This window comes from Hemibagrus wyckioides, linkage group LG22 (genome assembly GCF_019097595.1).
Source record: "Hemibagrus wyckioides isolate EC202008001 linkage group LG22, SWU_Hwy_1.0, whole genome shotgun sequence".
Lineage (NCBI taxonomy): Eukaryota > Metazoa > Chordata > Actinopteri > Siluriformes > Bagridae > Hemibagrus > Hemibagrus wyckioides.
Genome location: NC_080731.1, coordinates 7040437 through 7054351, shown reverse-complemented (window position 1 = coordinate 7054351; position 13915 = coordinate 7040437). Strand labels below are relative to the sequence as shown.

Sequence of the window (13915 nt, the reverse complement as noted above, 5' to 3'; positions counted from 1 at the left end):
CTTTCTCCACCTCTACTCCCTCATTCCCTTGTTTTCTTTCTTTTTTTTTTTTTTTTGTTTCTCCCTCTTTTTGTCTTCACAGTCACTGCATCCATCAGATTCTAGACAGTGTCAATCACATTCACCAACATGACATAGTGCACAGGGACCTGAAGGTCAGTATGTAGCCCACTCACATCCTGCTCTGCCCATGTCTGTCTGTCATTGCCTGCACCTGTCTGTCTGTCTGTTTGTGGGTCTTGCCTGTCTGTATGTCAGTTGGCATCATGAGCTTGTGTTGTTGCATTGCCTGCTCCCCAACCCCTTCCTGCTATTCTTATTCTGTACATCAGTTCAGCTTGTCTTCACTAGACTGTAGTCTAGAATCACAGCCAGTATCTTTTTTTTTGTTTGATTTAGGATGCTTGTTTATTTCCCCCAATAATTATTGTATAGCTTTCGTTTGATTTGTACCTTTGTTTTCAGTCTGTTTACATGCTTGTTGCTTTTTACATAACGGCGTAATAAGCCGATTTTCATGCTATGTTTGGAAGTAAAAAAAGAAAATAATTTCTTCATATATCTATATACAAGCACAAGTATCTTCTCATATGGTCACGAGTCATTCCTCAAATAAATTGGAGAAAAAAAGCACAGAAGAAGTAATATAATACTTATATAAATATAAAGTAAGTTTATCTATAAATATATGTCTCAGAGATGCAAGAAATGCAAGGTATCTATAGCATGTTTCACTCACCAACTACTTTATTAGGAACACCTCCTGATATGATTTTTCATCCAGTCAGCCAATCATGTGGCAGCAGCTCAGTTCATAAAATCATCACAGCAAACATCAGACCAAGGGAAATAAAACGTGATCTCAGTGACTGCCAGGATTTTATTCGACTGTTTCCAAACAGATCTCTAGAGATCTGGCACAAAAAAATCATCCAGTTGTGCATGGGGAAATATCTTATTGATGGGAGAGTCCAGAGCCAGACACCTTCGAGCTGACACGAAGGCTAGGCACCCATTACAACCGTGTTGAGCCAAAAAGCATCTCAAATCATGTTGGCTTGAGGCTATAACAGCATGAGACCACATCACATTCCCCTGCTCTCAATAAAGAACAGCAATCTAAGCCTTCAGTGGCTACAGCGTCCTCCAAACTGGACAAATTCTGGTCTTTGACTGTCCAAACTTTTGATGCTCTCGACCTGAATGATGTTATGCATTGTGCTGCTGGCACATGATTGGCTGAACGTAGAATTGCAGGTGAACAGGTGTCCTGATAAACTGGTCAGTTTGTCATTTAGAAAGAAACTCTCCGTTGTCTCCCTTGCTATCTGTAGATAGCAAGGTGAACAGAAGGTGTTACACATACACAAGGCACGCCTGTAGGCACACTTTCATCTCTCTGTCATAATCCTCACCGGGCTCAAATCGTCATTTTTACTCCGACTTGCGTTTAATATTTAAGCAACCATACCGTTCTATGTGATCTCCCCTTCTGTCCGTTCCACATGCTTTTAAACACATGACTGGTCAGTAGTAATAGTCATGCAGTTCTGAGATCAATAACTGTTTTTGTATTTATAACGTATACATGTCCCCGAGTGCCTGTGTGTGTGTGAAGTTATTTATAAAGTCGATCATGAGTCGAGCGCCGCAGAGGCATGGGCCGTCACTCTAAAAGCATTACCGAATACTGCCGAGGTTACAACTTGACACAGTAACATTTGCGACAGCACCCTAAAGACCTTTCCTCTCAGCAGGCCACGCTGCTCAACAGCTGACAGTGGGGGAGGTGAAGAGCGATATACACACACACACACACACACACTCAAAATCCTAAATTCAAGTGTTCACAATTTAGCATCTTCACGTAAGGATGTGATGTACATACGGTATGTTTATTCACACACACACACACACACACACACACACTCTTCATGCCTACAAGCTCAAATAGCAGACTTGCATATCAACTTACATGGAAAAGAGACCACTTTTCTTGAAATGCTGGAACACAGTTCATCTCTCTGTAGCTCACACATGCACACATAGACACGCACGGTATGATATGACCGGTGCAGAATTTATTCATTGGAAGAGACAGAGCTCTGATTTATTTCCCTGATCTTTATGGCCTTGCCACTCGCAGTAAATCAGAGCACGTACACACACGCACACACAATAATATCCGCCACACTTTTCGCACCCTCTGTCACAAATGCACCTTATGCCATCGACTCGCACACTTTCTCTGTGTGTATCTGTGCATCACATTTTCCTTGTCTGTGTATCAGACCTTATGAAGTGCGGTCATAATTGTGCCATTAGGCTGTTTTGCTTAAGTCATGTCCTTGTTTTTACAGTTGTAATCGGCTAAATTTCGTCATTACTGCCATTAGAATTAGTCCAGCTCACTCCCCCCTTTCGCCCACCCCCGGAAAGCCTATAATCTGCATCTCTCGGCACTGTAGCACCCTGTACACCGGCACATGACGACATGCTGCGGTCTCTTAGCAACCGGCCCTCATGCATGCAATGCGTTGCTGCCGCCTCACATCGTGCATGAGCCTCAACCTCCCACACGTGCGTACACACACACTCCTTAGCGCTCACAAACACACACGGTCATGCAAAGGAACATCACATGGTTGTCTTTCCAGTCCGTGTATTGATATATCTATCTGGTCCAGCATAGATATGTGCATAGTTTGTATCCATCTCCCTCTGTCTGCGTTCGTCTCCTGATATGACCCTGTTGTCTTATGTAACTGTCTGAATTTTTCACAAGGGAAGACAAGAGCGTTTTGTTTCTTTTTTATTCCGGATAGTGAAGCCATGGTTCTGTTGCTCTGTCTTTTAAGAAGATACGATTTCTGTACTGAACTGTAAGGGTGAGATAGAGAGACATAGATATAGATTAGAAGAAAAGAAGCCGAATTCTCCACAGGCACACAGCCTTGCCTTTCAGATTTTTCATCACTTTTTTTTTCCCCCAAATAGATTTAAGCTTATTTTGGTCTTTGATTATCTTTTAAACAAAATTTCATGATTAAATGTAAATCCAAATTCGTCGATATATCTGTCGAACATTTAAAATGAAATAGAATTGAGACTGAAGTTAAAATATAAGGACTTACGCAGTCCTACCTGTCAATCCCAGCTATAAATACCATAAGAAATAGACTACATGGCCAAAAATATGTGTACACCTGACTATCACACCTGTATCCAGAGTTGGAACCACACAATTGAAGACATGGTTTGCTAAGGTTGGAGTGGAAAAACTGAAGAGTTCTGCATAGACTCTGGCACAACTCCACTGAACACCTTTGGGATGAAGTCCTGGGGCTCATCAGCATCAGTGTCTGATCTCGCTTGTGGCTGAATGGACACAAATACCCACAGCCCCATTCCAATATCTAGTGGAAAACCTTCTTAGAAGAGTAGAGCGCATTATAGCAGTAAAGGGGACTAAATCTGGAATGGGATGTTCAGAGGGAACGTATAGGTGTGATGGTCCGGTGCATAATCGAACCATAGTTACCTTGTAGAGTGAAGGTATGCAACTAGCCTATGCGATTTTGATAAATCTAACTTAATATAACATTAACATGGCACTAGTAGAGCTGCAAAAGTAGCTGCAGGAGAATTGCTTCTTCGTGTTTGGAAGGCAAGAGCTTTTGTGTCTGCAGAGATCCCCCTCCCCCTTTCCACACTTTTCTCCCCCTGTCCCAAATACCCCCCTGGCCTGTGCACGGGACTGTAAGCGCTGCTCAGACTAACATGCGCCCCCTGGTGTTTGCATGCAGTCATTGCATCCAGCAGATCCTGGAGGCGGTGCTTCACTGCCATCAAATGGGCGTGGTGCACCGAGACCTGAAGGTGAGTGACAGGTGTCATGTTGTCGTCTGCTGAGTAACGTGTGAGCAAGTGTGTATATGTGTGTGTCTGGGAATGGGGAGTGTGCTGTCGGGAGTGGAAAATCAGCTACCACTGTGTGGACTGCGTAGCTGTTTTTGGCGATGTTAATAATTGATAAATATGAGCTATAAAAACACACAGTGATAGCAGTATGGCAGTGCTGATTTAACGATCGGCCAGGAGAGTGAAGTTCGAAAGTTCTTCCATCTTCTACACTGCAGTGAATGTTTTTCTGAGAACTAGTATGAACATAAATCCATTTCTTGCTCGGTGTAGCTTCCATTAGCTTCCATATTTTAGCCAAAGTAATTCCGTTCCCAGGCAAAAGGTGCACTCATTGGTCATTCAGCTAAATAATTAATTTCAGAAATGCCCACCTGTAACTTTATAATAGAGAAGGATATACTTTCCTTCAGTAACGTGAACATATTATTGTCACCTGTCAAAAGTTTCAAAAGGATGTGCAGTTTCTGATCAAGTCCACACAGGATGTAGTGTTGAGAGAGAGAGAGAGAGAGAGAGAGAGAGAGAGCCACTGACCCTTGCTGATATTCAGCGCTAATCATTTCACCCTACCAGTTAAAGCTTTCTTCCTGCGTCGCATCACCATGCAGCTATAGTTAGACAGGAGGCAAAATGACAAACCGTGTAGTGTTAATGATCTTCTATCAAATAAAAAGTGACAAGGCAGAAATGTCTGTCTCTGTGAGTGATACAGAGAAAAGTAAGTAAAAGTAGCACATTTAGAGCAAGAAAAATGTCTCTGAGATTATGTTTGAGAAGAAGCACATCGTTTATGAGCCTAATGAGATGGAGTGTGTGTGTGTAGGGGGTATAGTGTTTATATATATATATATATATATATATATATATATGTGTGTGTGTGTGTATATGTGTATATATATATATATATATATGTGTATATGTATGTATATGTATATATATGTATATGTACACAGTATGTATCTTAATGTCACAATTTCTAGTTTGCACTTACTAGAGTCATATCATGTTTTGTATTTAACGGGGCTTAAATTAGATGCACTGTAGCTGGCGAGTGTGAATCATTAATGAATAAATAATATTACTGACCCTTTTCAGTAAACAGTGTAAAATTGCTTGGTTATCTACGGATGCAGTGCAGTGCATTTAAGATTTAATTCTTTCGCTTATCTTTAGTGTCTGTACTGATCAAATTCCACAACTCTGCTGATATTTAAAAAGGTTTCGATAAAATGTCGTAAGTGAGGGGTTACACTGGACAATGGTACCAGATTTTTAATTTTCACTCTCATGGAAAAGGGTAATCACATGAGGTTAAACACATATTTGAGAGTGATTAAAAACACACACACACACACACACACGGCTTGAGCGTGATGCGTCATTGTTTAGTTTGCCAGTCAGGTCCCCTGAGTCTAGGGCCACTCCAGTTTCACGCTATCGATGTCTGCTTAAATTGGAGTGCCCTTTTCAATAGAGGCCTATGACTCCTGCTCTTGGTAGTGGGAATGCAGCAGGAGCAGCTTCCACAGGAATAAGAGATCTGTTTCATTCCAACACACACATATACACACACACACACACAGAGTTATGCTGGGCTGCAACAGGATGTGTTACTCACACAGTAAATCTTTCTGAACTTATCTCAGTCAAAGTGAGCAAAACCTACTCAAGGCAGCTGGGCAGGTTTGGAGTCCTTTAGTGACTTTGTGTGTGTGTGTGTGTTTCCCCCTTAAATATAGCTGAGAAAGGATATTGCAGTGTTCCTCGTACAATCCAGCTTCTCCGTGTTCTCGCACTCAGCAGTACTGCTCTCAACAGTAACCTCTCAGAAATAATGCTGCACTTTAGATATGTGATATAGCCACTTGCAAGTGATTATAGCCACTTCTTTTACATCAGTTGGCCCAAATATAGCTTTTGTGTGTTTCATTACACAACTATACAGTTAAAATCGGAACCATATAATCAATATGCAAACAGAGGAAAGCGTTATCTGTTCTCTTTCACATACATCAGCTCACAAACTGGCTAGCGTTCGACAGGGGAGAGAGACTATGCCCCACCCCCCACCCAGAGAGAACTGCTAATTTTGCCCCTGTTGCTCCCGGACATGGATGACTGACTTTGTCGGGATTTGAACCCAATCTGCAATCTGATGAGGATTTTAATGTAGTCTCCTTTCCTTTTGGCCCATGCCTCTTAGTCTGATCCTGGTGTGACATGGAACCAATCTATGTGCTAAAAAAGGACAAGGATTTAGCTTCCAGATGGTGCTGTAAGATAGAAAACTAACAACAACATCCCTTTTTCCCATATTTTAAAGATATATCCAGTTTTACACAATGTAATGTAGTTTTTAGACAAGCGATGATTTAGACAATTAAAGCAGCTATACGCATCCCTTAATCGTTACTTATATAGATACAGAAGCAAACGCCAGACAGAAAACCTTTCTTGATGGCATTTCACAGGTATACTCAAACTCTCCGGCTATAGTGAGTGGCGCAGATATCCGCATATGTGCGAGAAGGTAAAAAAGTCATGAAGGTAGATTGCAGAAACCCAAACCACTGCAATGCAGGAAAAGCACCATGTTTAAACTGCAGTGGAATCTTTGCTAAAAGGAATGTGTGTGTGTGTGTGTGTGTGTGTGTGGATGCATACAGTACATCTGTCAGATATCCTGGAGACTGTTACATGAGAGTGTGTGTGTGTGAGCACATATGTTGTGTGCAGCGTATCACAGTCGTATGGGGAACGGTACTTTATTAGTATCCGTCAGTGACAGAGAAAAACGAGGCTAGCTAATCTGGGTCACACACACGCACACACACGCACGCACGCACACAGTTGCACTTGCACACTTATTACACTTCCAATATCAGCAGAGGCAAATAATGACTTCACTCCTGGACTCCATTTAAGAAGTTCAGAAGTTCTGTGAAGTGTCAAAATTTTAATGTACTTACTTCTCCTCACTTTGCATTAAACAGCGGGTAAGAACAAAGCATGGTTTTAACTGCATCCATGTGTCTTTCTGGCAAGTGAAAATGGGGAAGGTGTGAAATCTTACATTAGTTGATAGTGTGTGTGAGTGTGTGTGTGTGTGTGTGTGTGGCTTTCCACAGTTTGTGTGCAGATGTTTGTCTGCATGTACAGTGTAGCTGCCAGTCTGTGTTCAGTATTTGTGTGTGTGTGTGTGTGTGTGTGTGTGTGTGGCTGTGTGTTTTGGTGGAAGTAGTAACATCTCTCTCTGCTCTCCATCCAGCCAGAGAACCTGCTCCTGGCCAGTAAGTGTAAGAACGCCGCGGTCAAGCTGGCCGATTTTGGTCTGGCCATCGAAGTGCAGGGAGATCAGCAGGCATGGTTTGGTATGCAACTGCACCGTAGTGATGTCTCACCTTTTTTAAAGCCCTTTTAGTTACTTTTGACCAACTTAATGCAGTTTTGTTCCTATTAGTTATAATTCTCTTTCTACTGAGCTTGGCCTAAATTACGTACAGAAGAGAGTTATAAAAAACTTTGACCCAGATACCAGAGCAGATAAAGCAAGACTACGAGCAGGCTTTATTGTTGGTTACGAAATGCCGTTAAAATACGCTTTGTGGTTGGTTAGGAAGCATGGCTGGTAAATATTGAAGACGAAATGTATATTGTAAGAGTCAGTGAAACTCAAAATCTTAAAATCACAAGTAACAAACAGCACTGTGATATACATTATATAACAGCTCCAACATTTTTTACTGCTGTTTCTTATCAGAGCCTTAAAGGGGCAGTAAGTCATTTCTGAGAGGAGTATTGTCATTTCAATTAAATGTTAAATGCACACTGGATTTGGCAGACTCCCTTATCCAGAGACTTTGGACAACTAAGCAATTGATGGTTAAGGGCCTTGCTCAGGGCCCCTTGGTGGTCAGTAGTCCAATACCTTAGCCACTAAGCTACCACATCCCCCCATAATGTTGTTCATTGTTCTTGATCAAGCATTATAAATACAGTTTAGGATTTTTGGCTAATAACAGTAGATTCATAGAAGTATGTGTGTGTCGAATGTGCAGGATTTGCAGGGACACCAGGGTATCTGTCCCCTGAGGTGCTGAGGAAGGAGGCATATGGGAAACCTGTGGACATCTGGGCCTGTGGTAAAAACTCACACACACACACACACACACACACACACACACACATAGAGCCACATACATTTGAAGGACATACACAGCCTCAAATGTCAAGAGAATATGTGTGTGTGTGTGGTTTTGTGTGTGTGTGTGTGTGTGTCAGGTGTGATCCTCTACATTCTGCTGGTTGGTTATCCTCCGTTCTGGGATGAGGACCAGCACAAACTCTACCAGCAGATTAAAGCTGGGGCTTATGATGTAAGTCACACTCTTCATCCTCTCTTACACTTCTCCATTTCTGTTCTATTTAGTAAATGATCACTCACGAAACCTTTTATCTCATATTAATAGATTGGTAAAAATATTAACAGTTAGGACTGGGTGGTATGATATAATAATAAAATCATTATAAATCGTCAAAATTTTTGGAGCTTTCGTGTTTATAAATGCAGTCTGTCTGGAAGCAGCTGATTTGGTGCGAACAACATAAGCAGTTAAAATGCCATAGAGCGCAATCAGAAAATGTTTTAGTAGTCTGGAGCAGATGAAATATTTATGCATGTAAGTCATTGTATTTGTATTTAAGATGTGCATTGTATATATAAGCAAATTAGATCCATTTTTTATTTCTTCTGACATTCATTAGTTTTCTTTTTTCCAGAATGAATCTAAATGTAAACTTCATCCTTATATAGAGTCTTAAATAGAAGTCTTGTCATATGCTTTGATAAAGAGATAAGGACTGTAGATTACTGTGAATCATCAGTAAGGTTGTGTGTGTGTATATGAGATTTTTTTGACATTCTTAGTTGTTTTGGCTAGTTTCCATCTCCAGAGTGGGACACAGTCACTCCTGAAGCCAAAAACCTCATCAACCAGATGCTGACCATCAATCCAGCCAAGAGAATCACAGCACAGGAGGCTCTTAAACACCCATGGGTCTGCGTAAGTACTTACACCGTGCATAAGTGATCCTCTCTATGCATATACATCCATCTTGCACAGTCATGTAGATCTCATCACTCAGTTCTCTTTGCTCGTCTCCTTAGCAACGCTCTACAGTGGCCTCCATGATGCACAGACAAGAGACAGTGGAGTGCCTGAAGAAGTTCAACGCCAGAAGGAAACTCAAGGTGTGACACACACTCAAGATGGCTCTTTAAAAGGGATTAAATGGATTACTTATGGGGTCTTATTTATATGTATATGTGACGTGAAAATCCTTGGCTTGGGGTGTGATTGAATTCCAAATGGCTTCCTGTTCACTCTACATGCTCACTCTATAGGGTGAGATACAGGATGTTTATGCCCAGCATCATGTCAGTTTCAGCCACATATAAGCTGATGTACTGCTTGCGTGTACACAAGTGCACACAAATATTAAATTATCAAATAGTATTAAAAAGTGAAATTCAATCAGTCTTACTCTAAACCCAGTGGCACCTGAAGGTTTTATGTAGAGGGATAATAGCTTCTCCGCCTGCTCTTTATTACTTCAATTCTCGGTGGGCCGGTGGTGGCTCAAGTGGGTAAGGCTCTGGAAGACAGAAAGATTGGGGATTCAAGCCCCAGCACCACTGAGTTGCCACTGTTGGCCCCTTGAGCAAGGCCCTTAACACTCTCTGCTCCTGGGGCGCTGTATCATGGCTGACCCTGCGCTCTGACCCCAACCTCCAAGGATGGGATATGCAAAGAAAGAATTTCAATGTGCTGTAATGTATATATGACAAATTTCTATTTGTTAATTAGGCTAGTTGTTATCCTGGGTTTGTTTGGATTTAGGTTCTACACTACACTCAAGCTTTGTTATTGTTCAGGCTAAAGCAGATTGTTCTCCATCTATAGTCGGGTAACATTGACAATATCAGTCCCAGTTAAAACTGACTCACCCACATGGTTATCGACCATCTTTCGGTCTTTCTCTCTCTCTCCTTGTAGGGCGCTATCCTGACTACCATGCTGGTGTCCCGGAACTTCTCTGGTAAGTCACTTGGAATGTGCGTCACATCAAAATTCTGGTTTCCTTTGTTGTTTTACAGTGCGTCATGCTCTTCAGTTGACATGTCTGATAAGCCATGAGCCGTGTTTTTGATTTAGGGACCGTTTCGTCTCCGAGTCCCTTCATGTCCTTATGTGCTCCTGTCGTCTGTTACCTGTCTCTGTGTGCATCCATGCCTTCTAAAGAATCGTGTCCATGTCTCGAAGCTGTGTCGCTGCGGATGATTAAAATGAACATCTGATGTGATAGTTTTGAGTGGGGATCATTTTCACGTGCTTTCTTAAAGAACAAAATATTCTCTATTCTCTTTTGCTCTTAGACTAATAAACACTTCTCTCCTCCTTGTGCTCTTTCTCCCTTTCTATCCCACCCTCTTTCTCTCTCTCTCTCTCTCTCTCTCTCTCTCTCTCTCTCTCTTTCTCTCTCTCTCTCCCTTTCTCCCTCTCTCTTTCCTCCCTCTCATTTTGTGTGTGTGTGTGGACGGTGTGTGTCAGTGGGTAGCAGGCAGACCACGGCTCCGGCCTCGGTCACTGCCGCCGCTGCTGCTGTTGCTGCAGCAGCGGGCACCACAGCAGGGCTGGTGGAACAAGGTAGCAGAGTCCCTGAGGGGGCCTTCTCTCCTCCTTCTGTCCTCTTTTCCACATTTCTCCCCTGTCCTTGTTTGTCCTTCTTCCTCCTCCTCCCACTCTTCTCTCTCCCTTATTAAAGAAATACTCCAGTGTGTTTTTTTAAACCTAATCTCTATCTGTTTTGGCATGATTTTCTCTCAGTGTTCTGAGAAACCAACAGACAACCTGATTATGCCAAACTGATTTGTGTATGTCCTTTAACTGATTTGATTTACTGAATTCTGTCTATCTCTCTATATAGATTTTATCTTTTCTATAGGTTTTATTTTATATATAATTATTATATGCACACTGATCAGGCATAACATTATGACCACCTGCCTGATATTGTGTTGGTCCCCCCTTTTTGCAACCAAACCAGCCCTGGCCCGTCGAGGCATGGACTCCACTAGATCCCTGAAGGTGTCGTATCTGGCACCAAGATGTTAGCAGCACATCCTTTAAGTCTTGCAAGCTTATGGGCCCCACCTCTCAACTTACAGGTCTTAAAGGACTTAAAGGATACTTTTGATAGATACTGACCACTGCAGACCGGGAACACCCCACAAGAGCTGCAGTTTTGGAGATGCTCTGATCCAGTCGTCTAGCCTTCACAATTTGGCCCTTTGTCAAACTTGCTCAAATCCTTACGCTTACCCTTCCTGCTTCTAACACATCAACTTTGAGGACAAAATGTTAATATATCCCACACACTAACAGGTGCCATGATGAGGAGATAATCAGTGCTGATGGGTGTATATAATCAGTCATGGAGCATCAAAGTGTTGTGCTCCTCTTATACCTTACAATAAGTAATAGCTAAAACATTCTTTCCATCACCAGTTCTATCAATACCCATACACACACACACACACACACAGCTTGACATTACCAAGAAACTGAAAACTGCAAAGTCTTGAGGAATATTCAGAAGAAAATTTACCAACTGTCAGAAAAATCTGATACCGAAGACTTCTTTCATAAATGTTAAATAAACTCCCGGCTGTAAGTCTCCTGACATGCAATTTCACCATGTCATTGATTAGAGTTTTTCTTTGTTAAACAGTAGCATAAAAATTCTGTTTAAAAATCAGCCCTAGGTTATAAAGAGTGCCTGCTGTACAAGTGAATGAGTTCTTGCTGGAAAGATTAATTACTTATTTATTTCTATTTTGTAACGGCAGCTGGATATACTGTCAGAGCTGCTGTTACAGGAAATTCATCCTGACCAGTCAGAATCAAGTGATGTATAAATATGTTTAGATGATGACTCTCCCCATAATATTTTTAATAGCCCTCTTTATAGATGTGCTACAGATGAGATTATGTTAAAAAAAGACTCTTTAACTTCTTCCCTTTTTCTTGTCTCTTCTCTTTTTACCTGTTTGCCTTCTTCAATTCTTCTAACTTCTTCCCTTATTCTCTTAATGATTACACAGAGCCTCTCCTCTCCTCTCCTCTCCTCTCCTCTCCTCTCCTCTCCTCTCCTCTCCTCTCCTCTCCTCTCCTCTCCTCTCCTCTCCTCTCCTCTCCTCTCCTCTTCCTCCCCCCTGTATATCTATACTTTTTGTCCATTTTTTTTCCCACTTTGCATGACGCTAAAAGCATGCGCCACCCACAGTGGCTCATCTTTACCTTCCTCTTCTTCCTGTCTCACATTCCACTCATACACTTGTCTCCTTCTAACTCATAATCCGAAGTTTTTTCTCTTTCCGTATCTCTTCCACCTTCGCTGTCGTCCTATCGGTCATCTCAGCTGTCGGTTATAATTGTCATCATTTCATATTTCTCCACATCACGGAGGCACTATTCGTTTCCTCTATGTCTGTTATTAGTGTTTCTCGATTCAATCTGTGTTGAATATCCATCTCTCGTGTATTCATTCCATCACGTTTCATTCTCTTCAGCCCTTATTCTCTTTTTCCTGTCCCTCTGTATTTGTATGAGACTGTGAAGTTCACCCTGAAAGTGGGAATGGAACGGGCTGCCTGCTGCTGTACTGAATGTTGCATGAGCGACTGGACTAACGCATGATCACTAATATGTTGGGATGTGGGAAAGTTGTCTGTTGCAACATTTTGCATTGTGGTCAAAAAGAAAATGAGACTGATGGGATTTTTTTCTTCTTTTTTGTCTCTCTTTTTTTGGATGGGTGGAGAAAGATAACTGTGCTTTTTGAGTAGCTTGACATTGTGGTGTTAGGAGATGATACCCACCGCCTCTGATTTATTTATTTATTTATTTTTTCTGTGTATGCTTCGAATACAACATGCCTGAGAATTACTTCCATAACTACCCCACCATACGTCCACACTGTTCAGTGTGATAAAGTGCAGCTTCTCATGTGAGCTAGCTGTGGCTGTCGCTTTGTGCAAAAGGCTGTGTTTCATATTTGGTGCAGCCTACTGCATTCAAATATCCAAACCTGTCGTTCTAAGCGGTAAAGTCATGTCCGTTTGAGCACGCCGGAGAGCCCTCGTTTTGAGACGGGAGTGGAGAGCTGGTGCTCTCAGCTGGAGTGGTGGCTGTGGCTCAGTGTAAAGGCTGCGCTTCATATTTGATGCTTTCTCCACACGCCTGCAATCAAATATTCATGCCGCACTGTCTCTATCGGTTAGCCACTCTCCCTCCCTCCCTCTTCTGCTCATCTGTGGCGCTCAAAACCAAGAACCACACCTGGAATCTGAATGTCTTTACGGACACAGTCCGTTGTTTGTCAGAAAATCTTTAGAGCGTAATAGCAGTTAATAGTTTCTTTTTTTTTGTGGCTCTCCTTTGTATTGTTTATATCACAAATGGGAAGGAACTCTGAGCAATGAGCATCTTCACATGTCCATCAGCTTTGACAGAAGATGTCCATCTCATCAAAGAGACAATTAAAAGGTTTTTCAACCCATTCTCTTTCTACCGCATTTGTAGCATGGTTATCCTAGTTATGAGAAAAGAACAGAAATCTATTAACAATTCACCTTTAATGGAAGTCTGTGAATTGCAAAGGAGAATTTACAAATTTCTCGAAGCTTAAAATTCTGACACAACTGGAATTAAAGTGGACAAATCTGGTCGTACTCTCTGGGTGGGAGGGGCATACTCTTTCTCCTCTGTCAGTCAGTGACACTAGCCAATCATGGGTGTGTGTGATTTAATATATGCAGATGAGGGCAGATATAGATTTCCTCAGAGGATGTAATGCAATCGAAAAGATATGGCTGGCTGGCTTAAGGTGTCTCGAATGAAACACACGGGAGCTTCGGTTGACGTGCGAT

At 41.9% G+C, this 13915-nt stretch overlaps 1 protein-coding gene across 24 annotated transcripts in view; it reads left to right on the top strand.

Annotated features, from left to right (window-relative positions):
- Positions 1–13915, top strand: part of camk2b1 (calcium/calmodulin-dependent protein kinase (CaM kinase) II beta 1) — a 58969-nt gene that overhangs the window by 22232 nt on the left and 22822 nt on the right. For 10 of the 24 annotated variants that reach the window (XM_058374459.1, XM_058374448.1, XM_058374456.1 and 7 more), the window contains exons 6-13: positions 3807–3879; positions 7193–7295; positions 7983–8066; positions 8206–8300; positions 8865–8987; positions 9092–9175; positions 9981–10023; positions 10536–10631. In XM_058374459.1, the coding sequence (XP_058230442.1) occupies positions 3807–3879; positions 7193–7295; positions 7983–8066; positions 8206–8300; positions 8865–8987; positions 9092–9175; positions 9981–10023; positions 10536–10631 (701 nt within the window). Of the gene's footprint in view, positions 1–82; positions 156–3806; positions 3880–7192; positions 7296–7982; positions 8067–8205; positions 8301–8864; positions 8988–9091; positions 9176–9980; positions 10024–10535; positions 10632–13915 lie in introns of all 24 variants that reach the window. The other 14 variants (XM_058374452.1, XM_058374454.1, XM_058374451.1 and 11 more) reach the window with 4 other exon arrangements.